At 39.9% G+C, this 18,452-nt stretch overlaps 1 protein-coding gene across 3 annotated transcripts in view; it reads left to right on the top strand.

Moving 5' to 3' along the window:
* Positions 1-18,452, top strand: part of TMPRSS15 (transmembrane serine protease 15) — a gene marked incomplete at both ends in the record, with an annotated part of 107,518 nt that overhangs the window by 17,943 nt on the left and 71,123 nt on the right. For all 3 annotated transcript variants that reach the window (XM_080655983.1, XM_080655982.1, XM_080655981.1), the window contains 2 exons: positions 6,526-6,657; positions 13,543-13,651. In XM_080655983.1, the coding sequence (XP_080512109.1) occupies positions 6,526-6,657; positions 13,543-13,651 (241 nt within the window). The remainder of the gene's footprint in view (positions 1-6,525; positions 6,658-13,542; positions 13,652-18,452) is intronic.

Raw genomic sequence — 18,452 nt, 5'->3', positions numbered from 1 at the left:
TATCATATTCCCTCTTTTACTGCATCTATGAGTTCCAAATCATATTTCCCATTTATTCCTCTCAGCTGGCAAGATACTATAGATTTATAGAGGGGAACGACGCAATTAAACTTGAAAACCGCAGTTTCCAAGCCATAATTTCTTATGAATATGCTTTTCAAGGATGTTAAGTTTATTCTCATGTTTGAGAAAAATCAACAAATGCATGCATCATATACCTGCCATTAATACTATTATAAATTATGCCAAGGAAAATTTTTGTATGATAGCGGGTTCAAAGTCCATGAAGACTATGTTCTATTGTTCAACTGCCTTTGTTGTCAATTACCATAAAGTTTTACTAACCCATTTGGAACACTAGAGGAGAGAGATAAGAACTAAAGTTACATTTCACTGATTGATTTCTGGGCTGCTAACGAGTACCTAGAGGGGTGGTTTGGGGCCATTGTTCAAATGCTTGCAGGGTTTGTAGCATATAGCTTGTCCTAGTCTTTTGTTACTTACTATGTAGGCAATTATTGCAGAAAAACAAAGTTTCACTATCATGGGCTTTCTCAGCCTTATACAAAAACACAATCTTACTGCCATTTCACTACGTGCAAGAGTTTGGGGACTGAAGAAAAATAATTGGCTGATTTAATGAAATTGGGTCAAGAGAAGCTAAGGTGGAATTATGTTCCTCAGCTGAATTGCCCCAAGACTATAACCCAGGGACTTTTTCCGACACCAAATGCATTATGACTTTAAGTGTGTTTCTTTCTCTACATTTAAGAGAACAATATTAATATATTGCTAAGCACTGAAGACCCTTCTGTGCATGTGATATCAGAACTGTTAAAGTACCTTTCCACTGTAATTTCATTTGGATTGACCCACTATGGGTCTTGCTAAAAAGATTAAATTTGTTCTATCAAAGTGGATGAGAATTTCTGTAAGGTGATAGCTATTTTTCCAATACCGTGTAGTGAAATGCAGTTGGTCTCTGAAGGCAGGCATTCTAGGATTCAGATTCTACTTCCACTGCTAAGCAAGCTATTAGACTCTTGGGCTCAATTTGTCTCAAACAGCATCGCTTGGCTGCTTGGTATTATTACTCCCATTTAAATAACAGGGAAAACAGCCCAGCCAACATGGCTTAGTGGTTGATCATTGACCTATAAACAAGGAGATGAAGGTTCGATTCCTGGTTGGGGGCTGTGGGCTTGATCCCCATTGGGGAGCATGCAAGAAGCAGTTGATCAATGACTCTTTCATCATTGATTATTCTCTTTCTCTCCGTCTTCTTTCCTCTCTGAAATCAATAGAAATATATTTTTAAAAATAAATAAATAACAGGGAACATAAAAATCTAAGATTTCCAAAATGTGATTTTCCAGTTATTATCTTGCATTAACACTCTGTATAACTGGTTTGAAAGGAACAAATGGATTTCAGTCTTTCATCCTCCGTATGCCAAGCACAGGGCTGCCCACGTAGGCACAGGAGGTTCCTCACCCCATAGCACTAGAAATTTTTATGACTTTGGAGCACGCTGAAGTAATCACACTGAGTTTATACTGAATCTTTCATGATACAAATGTAAATGGATAATCAAAACTTTCCATTTGCAGAACTTCAATTAGTACTAGTTCACTATTGGGTTTTCACAATATGCCAGGAAATTAACACCCTGAAGATAAAATATCATATAGATATAAAAATATGTGCAGTTCTTTTTCCACTCAAGATAACAGTAACTAATTCCAGGCAGTTTGATCAGCTTCTAATAATCAAAACCAATTAATATTCTCTTAAAATATAATTATTTAGCCCAGCCAGCATGGCTCAGGGGTTGAGCATCGACCTATGAACCAGGAGGTCTAGTTCAATTCCCAGTCAGGGCACATGCGCAGGTTGCGGGCTCAATCCCCAGTGGGGGGCGTGCAGGAGGTTCTGATCAATGATTCTCTCTCATCACTGATGTTTCTATCTCTCCCTCTCTCTTCCTCTCTGAAATCAATAAAAATAAGGAAAAATCACACAATTATTGAACTCCTTTCCTGAAAATTCTCTATTGAGAAGTATAATGTAGACTTAGAAAAGGAGAAAGACCAGAGCAAAAATTAAGGACTGAAATGGCAAATAGAGTAGTCCACAACTTAAAGAACTCTAGTTTTAAAAATGAAAGGTCGTTTTTTAAAAAACTAGCATCTGGCTACTTTGTGTAACAGTTAATGCTTTAATCAATGATTTTGTTGGAAATTGTCACCATATATGTGTATGTAAAATGAGGTAAAAATGCAATCTAATAAAAAGCTAAACCGTACTGCTCTTATATAACAATTGTATTTTCCATATTGGTTTTAATATGAAAACTTCTCACCCTAGTTGGTTTGGATCAGTGGATAGAGTGTCGGCCTGCAGACCAAAGGGTCCAGGTTTGATTCTGGTCAAGGGCACATACCTCAGTTGCAGACTCCTCCCCAGCCTGGGCCCTGGTCAGGCTCATGCAGGAGGCAACCAATTCTCACATCGATGTTTCTCTCTGTCTTTCCCTTTCTCTCCCACTTTGTCTAAAAATCAATGGAAAAATATCCTGGGGTGAGGATTAAAAATATATACATATTCTCTTTCTTCATTGACCAAGGCAGCTGAAAAGTGTTTATGAAAAAATCTATAGAAATATAATACAAAATAAGCTAAAGTTCCTAATATTTCCACTTCCAAATCAAAATACTTCAAACTAGAGTCATTTTCTAATCCCATCAGCTGTTGCTCTTATATTCACTACTAGGGCCCAGTGCATGAATTTGTGCACCTTGAAAGGAACTATGGGCCACGAGGCTGCAGTGGGCACAAAGGCAGGTCTCGGCCCATCCTCCACACCCCGCCCGGCCCCTCCCACCACAGCCCCTGTCCTCTGTCTGCTGGCAGTCCCACTCATGCTGCCACCGCTCCCATGCACTGACAGCACGGAGTGATTTGGGCCGGCTCCAGCAGCAGGTGCGAGCCAGGGCCGGCACTGTCAGAGGGTTCAAGCAGCCAGCGGGACTGCAGCACACAGGAGCAAAGAATTTTCATTAACCACCAGAGGCTCGCCCCAATGACAGCAACCGGCACCCCGACTTAGTCTGGCACCCCTGCTCACCTGCTCCACCATCCTGCCGTGGCCAACGCCTGCCATGTTCCGCATACACCCCCTGGTGGTCAACACATGTCATAGCGACCTGTTGTTCGGTTGTTCCACTGTTCGGTCTATTTGCATATTAGGGTTTTATATATATACTAGAGGCCCAGTGCACGAAATTCATTCACGGGGCAGGGGGGGAGTGTCCCTCAGCCCAGCCTGCACCCTCTCCAATTTGGGACCCCTCAAGGGATGTCCAACTGCCCGTTTAAGTCCGATCCTACTGGGATCGGGCCTAAACGGGCAGTCGGACATCCCTCTCACAATCCAGGACTGCTGGCTCCCAAATGCTCGCCTGCCTACCTTCCTGATTGCCCCTAACTGCTTCTGCCTCCCAGCCTAATCACCCCCTAACCATTCCCCTGCCAGCCTGATTGATGCCTAACTGCTTCCCTGCCAGTCCGATTGCCCCTAACTGCCCTCCCCTGCAGGCCTGGTCCCCCCCAACTGCCCTTCCCTGCAGGCCCGGTCGCCCCCAACTTCCCTCCTCTGCCGGCCTGTTCACCACTAACTGCCCTCCCCTGAGGCTTCATTGCCCCCAACTGCCCTCCCTTGCAGGCCTTGTCCCTCCTAACTGCCCTCCCCTGCTGGCCTGATCACCCACAACTGCCCTCCCTTGCAGGCCTGGTCCCTCCCAACTGCCCTCCCCTGCTGGCCATCTTGCGGCCATCTTGTGTCCACATGGGGGCAGCCATCTTGTGTGTTGGAGTGACAGTCAATTTACATATTACCCTTTTATTCGATAGGATAGACATAGATTGTAACTAATGACCCTTAGTAATATAACTGGCCAATCCAGAAGTGTAGGTATCATTCTTAGCACCCTCTTCTCCCCATCCCTTTGGTCAGGAGCACATCTAGCCACTGAAGCTCACCAATTTTATTTGTAAAATAGCAACTGAGTCCATGTCCCATCTGCTCTGCTAGTGCAAGAGTTCCAACCCTCACTAACTTTCTCCTTGATTATTGTAACAGTTTATCTTGGTCTCCTCTTTCCACATGACTCTGACTCTCCACTTGGTCCCAGAATTGTGTTATTGAGACATAGTCTGGTCATATCACATAGATATCTAAAAACTTCCCATGCCATTGCCTATAGAAAAAAATATTTCTAACATTTTACAAAGACAAAATCAGTCCCCCAGTATTTGGCACCACACTCCCTGCCTTCCGTGACTTTCACTAACACCCTACCATCCAGAGAAGTTAGATTCACCTGTTGTCATATATTGTTATGCTCCTGTCACACAGTGTATACATTCCATATGCCTCTCTTCCTGGGACATTTCTAGGCATCCTTCAAAACCTACTTTATGTAAAGATGTTTATAACCTCTATCTCAAAAGGAAACAAATTGCCTAATCCTTGGTGTTCCCATAGCACATTTTTAGATCTCTTTTTAAAAACTAACCAGAGGCCCAGTGCACGAAATTCGTGCATGGGTAGGGTCCCTAGTGGCTGCCAGCCACCAGCCAGGGCCTCCCTTCCCCAGCTGCCGGCTGCTGGCCAGGGCCTTTCTTCATTCCATGCCAACCTCTGGTGGTCAGCGCACATCATAGCGAGCTATCGAACTCCTGGTGAGTCAAACTCCCTAGAGGACACTTTGCATATTGGCTTTTATATATATAGATTAGTAATGACCCAGTCTCTCACTAAACTCCAAGCTCCATGAGACTAGAGTCTCTGTCTTACTCCTCCCTTTACCTCCATCCCTTAAAAATATGTTATACAAATAAATAGAAAATAAATACTTATGGAGTGAGTGAATAATCATTAATGACATCAAAGGATCCCATGTGTTTTTAAGGTTGGATCTACAGTGTTTAATAGGCCATAGATAGAAATATGAAGTTCCCATGGGAAGTATTAGGACAAAGTATACATCTTCTTAGCTATACCCCCAAATCTGAATAGCTAAAATTCTAGAATTCTACTATTAAAATGAGACCTGGGTGTCTAAAATAAAACATTTTTGTTGTTTATTTATTTAGCAAGCATTTATGGAATACTATTGACACTCCACCTTTCATGGGTCAGGGACTTAATGATTAAGGACTCTTTTTATTATTATCTCATAGATATCAATGGTTATAGTATGCATTTGGATTTATTCAGTATCCTTTTTATCATTCTTTTTTTAATGTCTTATATGGGAATATTTGTGAACAGTTCTGATCTTTATCCTGTTCGGTTTTTAGATGTTAGGCGATCCATGAATTTCCCAAATGCTTATGCCCTTTTTAATTGGAGCTAATTATAAAAATCTAATTTGGTTCTATATATACTCAGCAACTCTGTCCACAAATGTTCTAAATTAGGTATTACCTTAGTAGATTCATTGACGTAAGCACTTTTATTTTTGCAATTAATTTCATAGAGCATTAGGAGACATTTCAGTGTAAAATATGATTTTATAGCCCAGCAGATGGCAGTGCAGTGCTGGTTTTAAGGTTAAGAACAATAACCCCCCAAAAATGCTATTGAGTTTAAAGATTTTCAAAAACTTTAAACCATCATTGTTATTCTAATCATAGTCAAAAATAATCAGATTATCACACTGCTCTGAAAAATAGAAACATATGTCTTTATCCAGTGAGCATAAAACAACATGTCATTTTCAGAATCACACCTAAAATTTCCAAGTTAATTTCTAGAGTAAAATGTGTTTCTTGCTGCATCTCTATGTGGAGGTGAAGGACAGGACAGGCTGAGAAGTGCACATTGATCAGATCCAGGCAAGAGATGGCATAGAACTCTTCAGGGACATGTCTTTCCTGTAAGAACCCCTGACCCAAGAAGCAAACAAATATTGAAGGAAATAGTCATTGGATTTTTTTCCACTGCCCAGTATAGCTCTGTGCTGGGAATTTTAAGTATTTTATTTTACTATAAAATGGCTCTCGCTGACAAATTTTGCTCTACAGAATGCAAACCTTGATTTCAGCCACAATATTTTTGAATATATGTATATGAGTAAATGAAATGATTACCAGTAATGCAGCTGCTGTGGAAAACATTCCAACAAATTGTCCCATATAACGTATATAACAATCCTAGCAGGTGTAAACATTAGGGGCCAAATGTCAAAACTGTAGTGTTGATTTATCAAGGTTAAAATAAAATAAACATTCATATTTAACATCTATGAAGAATTTGTTTAATATAAAATTCTAAATTTTTACAAATAACTGATATGTTAAATGAAATTAATATTTCCAGGGGAAATTGAAATATGTGCTTATAAGTAAGAATCTAAAAGACAAAAATGCATAATAAATATCCAAACATTGTACATATGGTAAGGAATTAAGTCTAATACATATGCAGTAAATTTACAAACTCAATCTTTTTTCCTTAAGGCAATGTCTCAGTGAAGTGTCCGCCTGGTTCAAGGCCTTGTGCTGATGCTCTAAAATGTATCGCAATTGATTTATTTTGTGATGGAGAATTAAACTGCCCAGATGGTTCTGATGAAGACAATAAAACTTGTGGTGAGTAATGTTCCCTGCCTATTCTCTTCCCCCCTTACTTGATGGAGACCATGTACACATACTGTTGACCTTAGAAACACCCAAACCTGTGGAGAATTTCTAGAAGAGTTTATTTGAGCCAAATTGACAACATGTGCAAGGGATCAAGATCTCAAATGCTCTGGGGATGAGCAGTTTAGTTTTTCAGTGTGTTTCATGCATTTGAAATGAAGGAGGAAACATAAGGAAGATGACACGAAAGTTGGAGAAAGCAAGCCAGGCATTGATTACAGGATAGTTACAGTCATGTGCTCTTGTACTTGAGAAGAAGAGGTTTGAAGGGGAGACACATATTAGGAAGAGTGGTCTGAAAGAGGGGCAATTTCAAAGGTATATACACTGAGTGGCCAGATTATTATGATCTCTGAACGCATAATAATCTGGCCACTCAGTGTATATCCTATATAATAAAAGGCTAATATGCAAATTGTCCCCTCGACCAGGAGTTCAACCAGCAGGCAGGCCAGCCAACCACTCATGTCCCCTCCTCCTGGCCAGGCTGGCTGGACCCCATCCATGCACGAATTCATGCACCGGGCCTCTAATACACACACACACACACACACACTGAGTGGCCAGATTATTATGCATTCAGAGATAATAATTTGGCCACTCAGTGTATATTAACTTAGATACCCAGAAAGTATGGGCAGGACTTACTTAAGACAAAGACAAGCCTTTTACTAAAGAAGTTATATACTAGGAGTGACTACCAGCTGTGACCTGCCCAGTTATGAATTTATAATCAGATCATTCTGTGAGGTTACTTGCATAGAACCCCTTTTCCCATCCACAATACATAGACCCAGACCATATATATATATATATATATATATATATATATATATATATATCTCATGCATATGTATGTAGACCATGTTTATATACTAGTACATAGATCCTCACTGTGTGCATGCGTGCGCGTGCACACACACACACACACACACACACACACACACACCGCAGATACCAGAAAATATTGGAGAATAAGATTTCCCTATAGCCATGATTATAATTTAACACAAAATCTAAAACTTAATTATTCTATTTTCCTAAACTTTATTTTATACAATATTAATATTAATAAAACAGAATTTAATTTGATGATGATGGAAAGGATGCTGTGGTTAGCAATGCCTGTCATAAGTGGGGCAAAAGAATGGCATTCTTTTCCATCCTATATTAAACTATTCCAAAGTGATTGTTATGTATTTGAGTGCTTTTCATTTTTTTCCACCATCATAATATCAGTCTTTGTTTTCCTTTTAATGGTCCCTAACTCAGTACTTGCCATTCTTTCATTTTGATTGTTGCTTTTATTTGCCTTTTGGCATAGAAACAACAAATAGACCAAAAAAAATGTACTTAAGTTGTAGATCTGTGAATAATGGAAATCAGTTGTGAATAAGATCTTAAAGTCTCATGAATAAAACATCTGTGTTTTATTTGTAAATGTTGGCATCTGTTAATAATAACAGTTTCTATCATTATTAATTAGTACTTAAATAGCATGTACTATATGCCAAGCATTCCCCTAAGTTATTTAAACACATTTACTCTTTGACTTATTTCTTCATTGTATAGTTGTATAGTTGAGTATCATATACAATACATGAAAGATCACCATGTAGGTATAAATATAGATTAATAAGCAATGTGAAGACCTATTCAAATAATTCTAACTTCTAATTTGTTCTTGAAAAATTAAACAGAAAGCATGAATTGCATAATTTTTGGTGTGATTCATAATCAATGTCAACATTGATCCTGAGAACAATTAGCTCCTGAAGTGTGTAAAGGCTGTAGTTGCTATTTGCTACACTTTGCTTTTGTAGTATTTGTTTTACTTTGCTCTTCTTGGATGCTATTAATTGAAGATGAACACTCCAATAACAACCAAAGTTTTAAAAATTACCTATCCACTTGAAACATTCTTTAAAAGACAGGAAGTTGGTCTGTTTCCCATCACCAACTCAAAAAGAAAAAAAAAGAAGCAACTTGACCAAAGAGGCTTCTTTTACTAAGAAATCCTAATTCAAATGTTCTTGGATAAAATTCAAACCTTCAAAGTTTAAGTACATACTTTGAAGTGCACTCATAGCATATTGGAAGAAAGTGCAGGCTACAGAATATTTTTAATCTATTTTATATAACTAAGTTACTCGAAGCAGAAGAAAGAAACCTATTTTTCTTTTGCTATGGTTTCCAGGCAGTTTTCAAAACCTTTTCAGGGAGAATATAATACAAGTGTGCCATCATGAGGTAATACAGGTGATGTTGATTTACATTACAAAAATAATAATGTATGCCAAAGTGAGACATGGCTTTAAGTCTGTATAATGATGATCAATAATTTTACATTGGGGGAGGGAGGGTGGGTGTATATAATCATGAAATGAACCACACCTATAATTTGATCTTTACTGTTGTGGAGTTAATAATTTTCATGATAAATTAATATCAATGCATATCAAAAAATCACCATAGGTAAGTATGAAACTTGTCCTAAAATAAGTTATAAAGCCATGAATTACTTTTCTGAGCCACTATAAATTCATGGCATGAGCTTCACTCACTATTAGAACTGAATTAATTCCCTAAATTTGTGTTAAGGACCAAATGCATTATTACTTTTCAGTCTCTTGGAAATTTTGTGTTAATTGAACTTTAGTATCAACTTGCCATTTGTATCACTAACTTTCTTAATCCCCTCAATTCCCATTTTCTATTTTTCTTGATTCTCTTCATTATTTGTATTTTAGCATTGTATTATTAGTAGTATTGTATCTGTTTTGGAAAATAAATATAAAGAATTTGTAGATGAAGAATTGGACAAATCAATCAATTAATCTATATTAATCCAGCTAGAATTCAGGCATATACGTTATTTTATTTATCATTTAGTTTTTAAGTGGTGAGCCCAAAAGCAGTGACTTCACCTCAGCATCAAATCAGGTAGCATTTCTGCCTGAAAGCCCTTGTCCATCAATCTACATTCACAGCAAAATTAATTTAAGGGAATTCTTTCTCTATGAAATTGACCTATACTCTCCCTCTATTTCTCTTTTTTCCCCCAGTTGTGAGCTCTAATTCTAGTTTATGTTATTAAGCGAGTCACATTAATATTGACTTCCCCACACAGCTTCCTCTTTTAGTATTTAGTTATTTAGGTTTGCACAACTTAGAGCTGACTATAGCTGAACCAAGATTTCTTTAAATTGTTTTTTCCTTCCGATGAGAATCGCATCAGCAGGAAAGTTTACTTTTTAGCTGACTCACAGCCTCCAGCCCAATGTTCAGGTCTATTTGGAAGTTGGCAAGTGTCTCCACAAATTGTTTGCATCCTGCTCTGTGTGTGCACCACAGACCAGAGTGATGGTCATAGAAGCTATCCACCAAAGTTGGACTTGAACATCCTGGAGAATTCAATGCCCTACACAAACATGTAAACATTGAGCCTGCAGAGGGAGCTCTCAGCAGGTCCTAAGAATATATACCCTTGTCAATCCCATCCCACCACAGACGTTTTGGTAGCTCGAAAGAACTGCTGATATTACTTGACAGACTCATTTATCTCCCACTCAGAGTTTTTTCTGATACTGCCCTGGAAAGCACTTTGTAGTCTAAAAAGTTATTACCCTGAACCCCCAGTAATCCTACTCAGCTACAGCTGTGTTTTACCTGTTTTCCCAAAAGGTTATCTTGCGTCATTGCCTTATGTAAAATTAGGTTCTCCAGAAACATGCTGAAATTAACGGAGAGAATACATAAGAAAGTCCCTAGCACAAACCTCTATCTTGAAATAATATTTTGACATTGTGAGCTTTGCTATTATGAGTAGTTTAATCATATTGTAATTTTATTTTAAATATCATAAAAAATATTCTCCTCCACTTTTACTTGCATGCAAGAATTCACCAAAGGCCCTTCAGTGTAGAGTATCCCTCCCCACTAACACTCAGCACTTGCATAGACCACTGGACAGTCAAATTGATCATATTCTTCAGGACATACTAAATACTGTGATGCACGATCTTAGTGATTTCAGACAACAATGGGTTATTTGTAATTTACATCACAGTCCCAGGAAGATGGCAGAGGTCTGTGCTCCTAGGCATTCAACTCCTCCACTGTCCCCTCTGTCCCAAGGCCTCCCCTCCATCCTCTGCAACCTGCTGACGGACAAGGAAGAATGCTACAAAGATCTTTAGAAATCCCATCTGGAAATAGAACCATTTCCACAGTAGTTTATTGATCAGACTCAATCATGTGAACCCACTGTGGGAGGTGCAGGTCAGTCATGTGCCTAGGAAGGGATTGGAAAAGGGGTGAGCCGACATATAACCATCTCTGCCACCAGGGACATAACTCAGCCTTTTGGAAAATTATGAATCCTGTTGTGAGGCACAAAGCTGTTGATTTCTTCCTCAAAATATTTGTAGTGAATAATACAAAGAAGTACTAATATATACCAGCTTCACAAATAGGTTTTATAAGTTCTTAAATTGGTCTTGTTCTGTTCCCTTTTATATTCTTTTTTTTTTTTTTTTTGCTTCCTCCTATTTGTTGTGGATTGCTATTGCAAATGTGATCAATATTTTAGTTTTAAGAACACTGAAAGAGATGGGATTTCCTTTTTATTGTTGACATTATTACAGATACCCTCCATTGTCCCCCCCCTCTGGCCCCACCACCCAGCCCCCGTCCCACCCCCCACCTTTACCATATTGTTGTCTGTGTCCCTGGGCTCTGCATATATGCATATATGTTCTTTGGCTAATCTCTTCCAGTCCTCTCCACACCCCTCCCCCATGACAATTGTCAATCTGTTCCATTTAAACATGCCTCTGTTTCTATTTTGTTCATCAGTTTATTTTGTTCATTACAATCCACATATAAGTGAGATCTTATGGTATTTGTCTTTCTCTGACTGGCTTATTTCACTTAGCATAATAATCGCCAGGTCTATCCATGCTGTCCCAAAGAGATGGAATTCTTTTTTAATCCCCTGTTTCTTTCATTTACAATTCACTATCCACTCCCTGCTTTTCAGCTCAAAAAGTAGCTGTTGTCATGATAGCTCTGTATTTTAGGGTATCAAGCCATATAGCACTATGTGCTCTGGAATAAGACTGGCTCCTGTGAATTGTCCCTTATAAGCTGGGAGAATGTATGCTAGTTTCTTAACTCTTTGTGCCTCAGCTTTCCTACCTTGAACCTCATAAGATTGTTGTGAAGATAACATTAATACATATATAATCCTATATAATAAAAGCCTAATATGCAAATTGACTGAACGGTGGAACAACCTGTAACTATGACATGTACTGATCACCAGGGGGCAGACACTCAATGCAGGAGCTGCCCCCTGAAGGTCCGTGTGCTCCCATAGGGGGAGGGCCACTCAGCTAGAAGCCGGGCTTATGGCTGGTGAGCGCAGCAGCAGTAGCGGGAGCCTCTCCCACCTCCACTTCAGGTGGGCTGTAAGGAGTGAGGGGTCCCAGACTGTGAGAGCCCCAGACTGCGAGAGGTATGTCTGACTGCTGGCTGAGGCCCACAGGCGGACATCCCCCAAGGGGTCCCGGACTGCGAGAGGGTGCAAGCCAGACTGAGGGACCCCTCCCCCAGTGCACGAATTTCGTGCACTGGGCCTTTGGTGACTTTATAACTGGCATACAGAAAATGCTTTATACATTCCAGCAGTTATATTTTAGGGCTGGTAGGATTGATCGCCCCACCTCATTAAATACCAAGTATTTACAATAGAGTGGATTGTCTCACATTGCTTATTATCTTGGAATACATAGATTTCTTGACAAACTGCGATTAAAAAGCTCTATATATATCACATAAAATACAAGCAGACAGTACTCTTACTTTTACGGTCATTGAAGATAAGTGATTAATTGTCCCACTTATTTGGCATGATTTGTGGTGGACAGAGTTGAAGGTGAAGGAGATTTTCTTTTGTGTATTGAAAATTATTAAGCACTGCATTAAAAAGTCACATATTTTACTGTTTATCTGTAAAACATATAAATTATCTCTATGTTTATAAAAAAGGAGATTTCATTCTCTTGACAAGCCACAATTTTCTCTATTTCCTTTCCTGAGGTCTGTAACGGCCCGTGCAGAGTTGAATCCTTACACTTGGATGGTTATCTTTTCTGTTCTCAGTTTGTTGTTATTTTTTGTTGTCTTCAGCTTGGAATCAGGCTATCAAGTCATAATCCAATGCAATCAATCCCTGGGTCATTGTTATTAGAAATACTTTTAGTCTAAACATTTATTTACCAAAGTATTTTTATGCTTTATAAAAATGATACCCCAAATTGCTGAAAGTTAATCAAAAACATTTGATTTTTTTACCAACATTTTTAACTGCTGGTCAATTATTTAATTCTTTTGCCCATGTAAATTATCTTATATCATATAATTGCTTGCATTTTATAACTTAGCACAGTTACTGTGTGATATTACAATGGGCTTTTCCATCCTTACTTTAGAATTAGCTAATTCAGCACTCAGATTCCAGAGATAGCAATTTAATTTTGTTAAATTTATTCCATTTCTATGCCCCCCCCCCCGCCAATGCTTCTGGCATATGAGGAATTAACAATATACCAGGAGAACAAGGACACATTCTAGGAGTCATTTGAAAATGGCCAGTGGATTTTAAGCATGAGATCTGATCTCCCGTTGCATCATTCAGTTTTATAAAATAGTCTCGCACAGATTCAGTCATGAGCTCTCTATAAAGTGTTCATTAACCTATTTAAATCATATTTCATTTGGGAAATCCTCCCAAGATTGTTTTTGTCTAACATTAATTGTCATTTTTGACAGCCACAACTTGTGATGGAAGATTTTTGTTGACCGGATCTTCCGGGTCCTTCGAGGCTACCAACTATCCAAAGCCTTCTAAATCAAGTGCCGTTTGCCAGTGGATTATACGGTAATATGCCATCTTCTATTCCCCATTCTTAAGTTGTAAAGTCACTCTCTGATGCAATAAGTCTTACCAACTTTAGCAATGTATTAATTTTTCCCAAAATTGTTTTCATTAGCTATGAAGCAAAGCCTTCCCAACTGATAATCTGCCCAAGAAGTTTCCTTCTTATTATTAACCTTTTAAAAAGGCCTCCTGCCAGCCCAGCAGGCATGGCTCAGTGGTTGAGGGTCGACCCATGAACCAGGTGGTCATGGTTTGATTCCCTGTCCAGGTTGTAGGCTCAATCTCCAGTGTGGTGCATGCAGGAGGCAGCTGATCAATGATTCTCTCTCATCATTGATGTTTCTATCTCTCTCTCCTCTTCCTACTTCTCTGAAATCAATTTAAAATAAATAATCCTATCTAATAAAAGAGTAATATGCAAATTGACCATCACTCCAACACACAAGATGGCCACCTCCATGTGGTCAAAGATGGCTGCCCCCATGTGGACACAAGATGGCTGCCACAAGATGGCCGGCAGGGGAGGGCAGTTGGGGAAGACAAAGCCTGCAGGGGAGGGCAATTGGGAGGGACCAGGCCTGCAGGGGAGGGCAGTTGGGGGTACCAAGCCTTCAGGGGAGGACAGTTAGGGGTGACTAGGCTGGCAAGGGAGGGCAGTTGTGGGCAATCAGGCCAGCAGAGGAGGGTAGTTGGGAGGGACCAAGCCTGCAGGGGAGGGCAGTTGGGGGGGAAAGGCCTGCAGGGAAGGGCAGTTGGGAGGGACCAGGCCTGCAGGGGAGGTCAGTTGGGGGGAACCAGGTCAGCAGGGGAGGGCAGTTAGGGGTGACCAGACCTTCAGGGGAGGGCAGTTGGGAGTGACCAAGCCTTCAGGGGAGGACAGTTAGGGGCAACTAGGCTGGCAAGGGAGGGCAGTTGTGGGCAATCAGGCCAGGAGGGGAGGGTAGTTGGGAGGAACCAAGCCTGCAGGGAGGGCACTTGCGGGGCACAAGGCCTGCAGGGGAAGGCAGTTGGGAGGGACCAGGCCTGCAGGGGAGGGCAGTTGAGGGGAACCAGGCCTGCAGGGGAGGGCAGTTAGGGGTGACCAGGCTGGCAAGGGGAGGGCAGTTAGGGGCGACTAGGCTGGCAAGGGAGGGCAGTTGGGGGCAATCAGGCCTGCAGGGGAGGGCAGTTGGGGGGAACCCAGGCCTGTAAAAGAGGGCAGTTGGGGGGAACCAGGCCATCAGGGGAGGGCAGTTAGGGGCAACCTGGCTGGCAAGGGAGGGCAGTTAGGGGTGACCAGGCCAGCAGAGGAAGGCAGTTAGGGGCAATCGGGCCGGCAGGGGAGCAGTTAGGTGTTGATCAAGCTGACAGGGGAGTGGTTAGGGGGTGATCAGGCTGGCAGGTAGAAGCAGTTAGGGGCAATCAGGCAGGCAGGCAGGCGAGCATTTGGGAGCCAGCAGTCCTGGATTGTGAGAGGGATGTCCGAATGCCCGTTTAGGTCAGACATCCCTCGAGGGGTCCCAGATTGGAGAGGGTGCAGGCTGGGCTAAGGGACACACACCCCCCACCCCATGCACAAATTTCGTGCACCGGGCCTCTAGTAATAAAATAAAAAGGCCTCCTGTCTAATAATTAGGCCATCTCATTGGGCCCTGTAGCAAGTTTTTTTCTGTGGTTGCCACAGATCAAGTACTGCCAAATTAAATAGTACATGTGTGTCTGTGTATCACAGGAAATGGTGTATCATATCACATGCATCCTGATGCCAGACTGGTTCTTTTCTCTTTATGTCAGCATCTAAAGGAAAATCTCCTTTGGTGTGACTCAGTCAAGGGAGATAAAGAGCTGCATACAAGCTTTTCCCTGTATCTTGAATAATACTTGGACCAGTTGCTGTATATTTGACCTTCAAGCTTACAATTCAGTTGACCGATCCAATCATTATGATGTTCAAAATAATCAAACTGCTGATGTCTGATCTACCTAAATGTTCACCTGAGCATTTTTCACAGAGGAGTGCTACCTGTTGTTCTTCCCAGATAGTCTAAGGAACAAATCATTTTTACTCAAATATAACGAAAATTGAAATAAACACCTTGCAATTTTTTAAGTGTTTAGGACTTCTCACACATGCTATGTCAATCTCCAAAAAAATATATATTTCCTATTAAGCCACTGAACATTTTCTCCCCACAGCCTTCAGTCTAACTGTTCTATGGAATTTACTTTGAGAAATGACATTCTGGTTAGTTCATTTCTCTTAACAGTTGGATGAGATAATGGTTTCACAACCTACCTACTGTAAAATAGTTTTAATCATTGTAATGATTTACTAGAAAACTAGGGGAATCAATGTAACAGCTGATTAAAGAAGATTAAAAAGCAGAGCTTCGGGTTCTTGTCAAACCAATGGTAGGAAATGGCCCCATAAAGATTCAGTAGGGTTGTTTCCCTATGCAGACACATCCCAGAGATGAGATGGTCTGTGAAGGGAAGATTGTTCTAAACACATTTACTTGGCAATATTCAGGGAAAGAGCAACATCCTGTCTCTTTAAATAATTTCTATTTTGGAGCTAAGCTCCATGGAAGTCATGTAATATGACTGGAGCATAATTTCCTCTGTTTTCATGTTCTATACAACATGTTACTTGTGTGCCAAAAATATAATTTTTTATTTAAAGTGGCAATTCTAAGTAATTCTTGCCAAGTGAAAAATTAACCAATTTGGAGGATAATGCTTCCAATATAATCACATCAAATTCAAAAAGTACCATTTATAAATGACTATTAGCATTGTTGATAGGTAAAATGAAAAATATCTTATTCCTTACTCTAAAGGTCATCAGAAAGCCTTAGAAAAAAATCTTAGATTACTTCTGAAAATGGAAAATGCATGAATTCTAAATGTCTTCATGCAACCTTTCAAATTTTATTAATGTCAATGGGGGGAAAAAAGGAGACATATGTACTACTATTTGTAATACTTCAAACAATAAAAAAAAACAAATTTTATTAATGCCAAATAAAAATAATGTAATTGTTATAGCCACTTCTTAATAAAGGTAGGTCAAATTCACAGGGGTTATAAGCAGAGCACAATAAACTTTTACTATAATCGTAATATCCTTTCTGCAATAATGACACTGTTAATTAAGGAATTGTATGGTTCTGTTCTTTTTACTTCCTTTCCATTACTTACTTTTTAAAAAACTATTTTAAAAAAGTCATCATTGCCCAAGCTGGTTTGGCTCAGTGGATAGAGCATTGGCCTGCGGACTGAAGGGTCCCAGATTCAATTCCAGTCAAGGGCACATGCCTGGGTTGCGGGCTCAATCCCCAGTAGGGGACTGTGCAGGAGGCAGCCGATCAATGATTCTCTCTCATCATTGATGTGTCTGTCTCTCTCTTTCTCTCCTTTCCTCTCTGAAATCAATAAAAATATTTTTTAAAAAGTCATCATTACTGCATAGATAATTTTAAAATCCAAAGAATCAAAAACGTTACCCCAACAAATACTGTACTTCATAATAAAACTATGATTTAACTAATTATGTAAATAATATAACTATTTTTTCTTCTCAAACATTGACTGTCAGATTAGAGGCACATTGTACCAGGTGGTTTCTTTTTCTTATTGGTGATGGAAGTTGGAGTAAGCACAATAATTTTCCCTACAAGCTTAGGAGACCAGTTAGGCCTTGTTCAGGGGACACTCTCCACAGCCACATCAGGAGAATATCTGGTCTTGGCTCACTACTTCTCACTGGGAAGGAAAGAGAAGAGTGGAGCATGCATCCAAAAGATTAGCTTTTCCAAGGGCTGCCGAAGTCTCTTTGCCTCTGAGCACTGACGGAACCATAGTTCAGGTGCCTGGGGGTGCTGAGAGCAAAGGGGAACTGGGGCGACTTGCTGTGGCCAGCATGGGTTGGTGTAATTGGGAGATGGTGCACAATCAAGGCTTCTCCCTGAGGATGGACAGTGAGGAGTGCAGCATGCTTCCAACATTGCAGCTGTTCGAAGGCCTCTCCCAGGGACTGTCATGTGTCTCCCATGGCTCAAGCTGCTGAGCCTGCACAGTTTGAATGGCTGGGGGCCCGCAGGGAACCAGGGAGAATGGGGTGGCTTGCTGCTATAGAACCAGAGAACTTGCAGTGCCACATATGGACACCAGAGGGAGCAAAAAAATTAGAAACTCCTGAAATAAACCTGCAAGCCTCTATGACTTTTGAATAATCAATGGGTCTTAGAACAAAAGAAAATTAGAAAACATCTTTCGACAAATGAAAACGAAAGCACTATATACTAAAAATTATGGGATGGATAAAAAACAGTACTAAGTGGAAAGTTTATAACAATAAATGCCTATATTAAGAAAGAACAAAGATCTCAAATGATCAACTTAACTTTATACCTCAAGGAACTGGAAAAAGAACAAATTGAGTCCAGAGTTAGCAGAAGGAAGATATGATTAATATTAGAGAATAAATAAATTAAAAGGGGAATAGGGAAATAACTTTAAATAATGACACTGAGTTGTTTTTTAATATTAACAAAATTAACAAACATTTAGCTAGAGTAAGAAAAAGAGAATAGTTGAACAAATAAAATCAAAAATTAAAGAGGAGGATTACAGCTGATGATGCTACAGAAACTAAAAGAATAATTACACACCAACAAATTTGGTAAAGGAAATGGATAAGTTCCTACAAACATACAATCTACCAACACTGAATTATGAAGAAGTGCAAAATTTGAACAGACCAATTAAAGGAGATTGAATCAGACATAGCACATCCAAAGTATTCAAACCCCTAGAGAGA

Source organism: Plecotus auritus (genome assembly GCF_963455305.1).
Source record: "Plecotus auritus genome assembly, chromosome: 2".
NCBI lineage: Eukaryota > Metazoa > Chordata > Mammalia > Chiroptera > Vespertilionidae > Plecotus > Plecotus auritus.
Note: the sequence above shows the minus strand (reverse complement) of the source record. Positions and strands in the feature narration are given on the sequence as shown.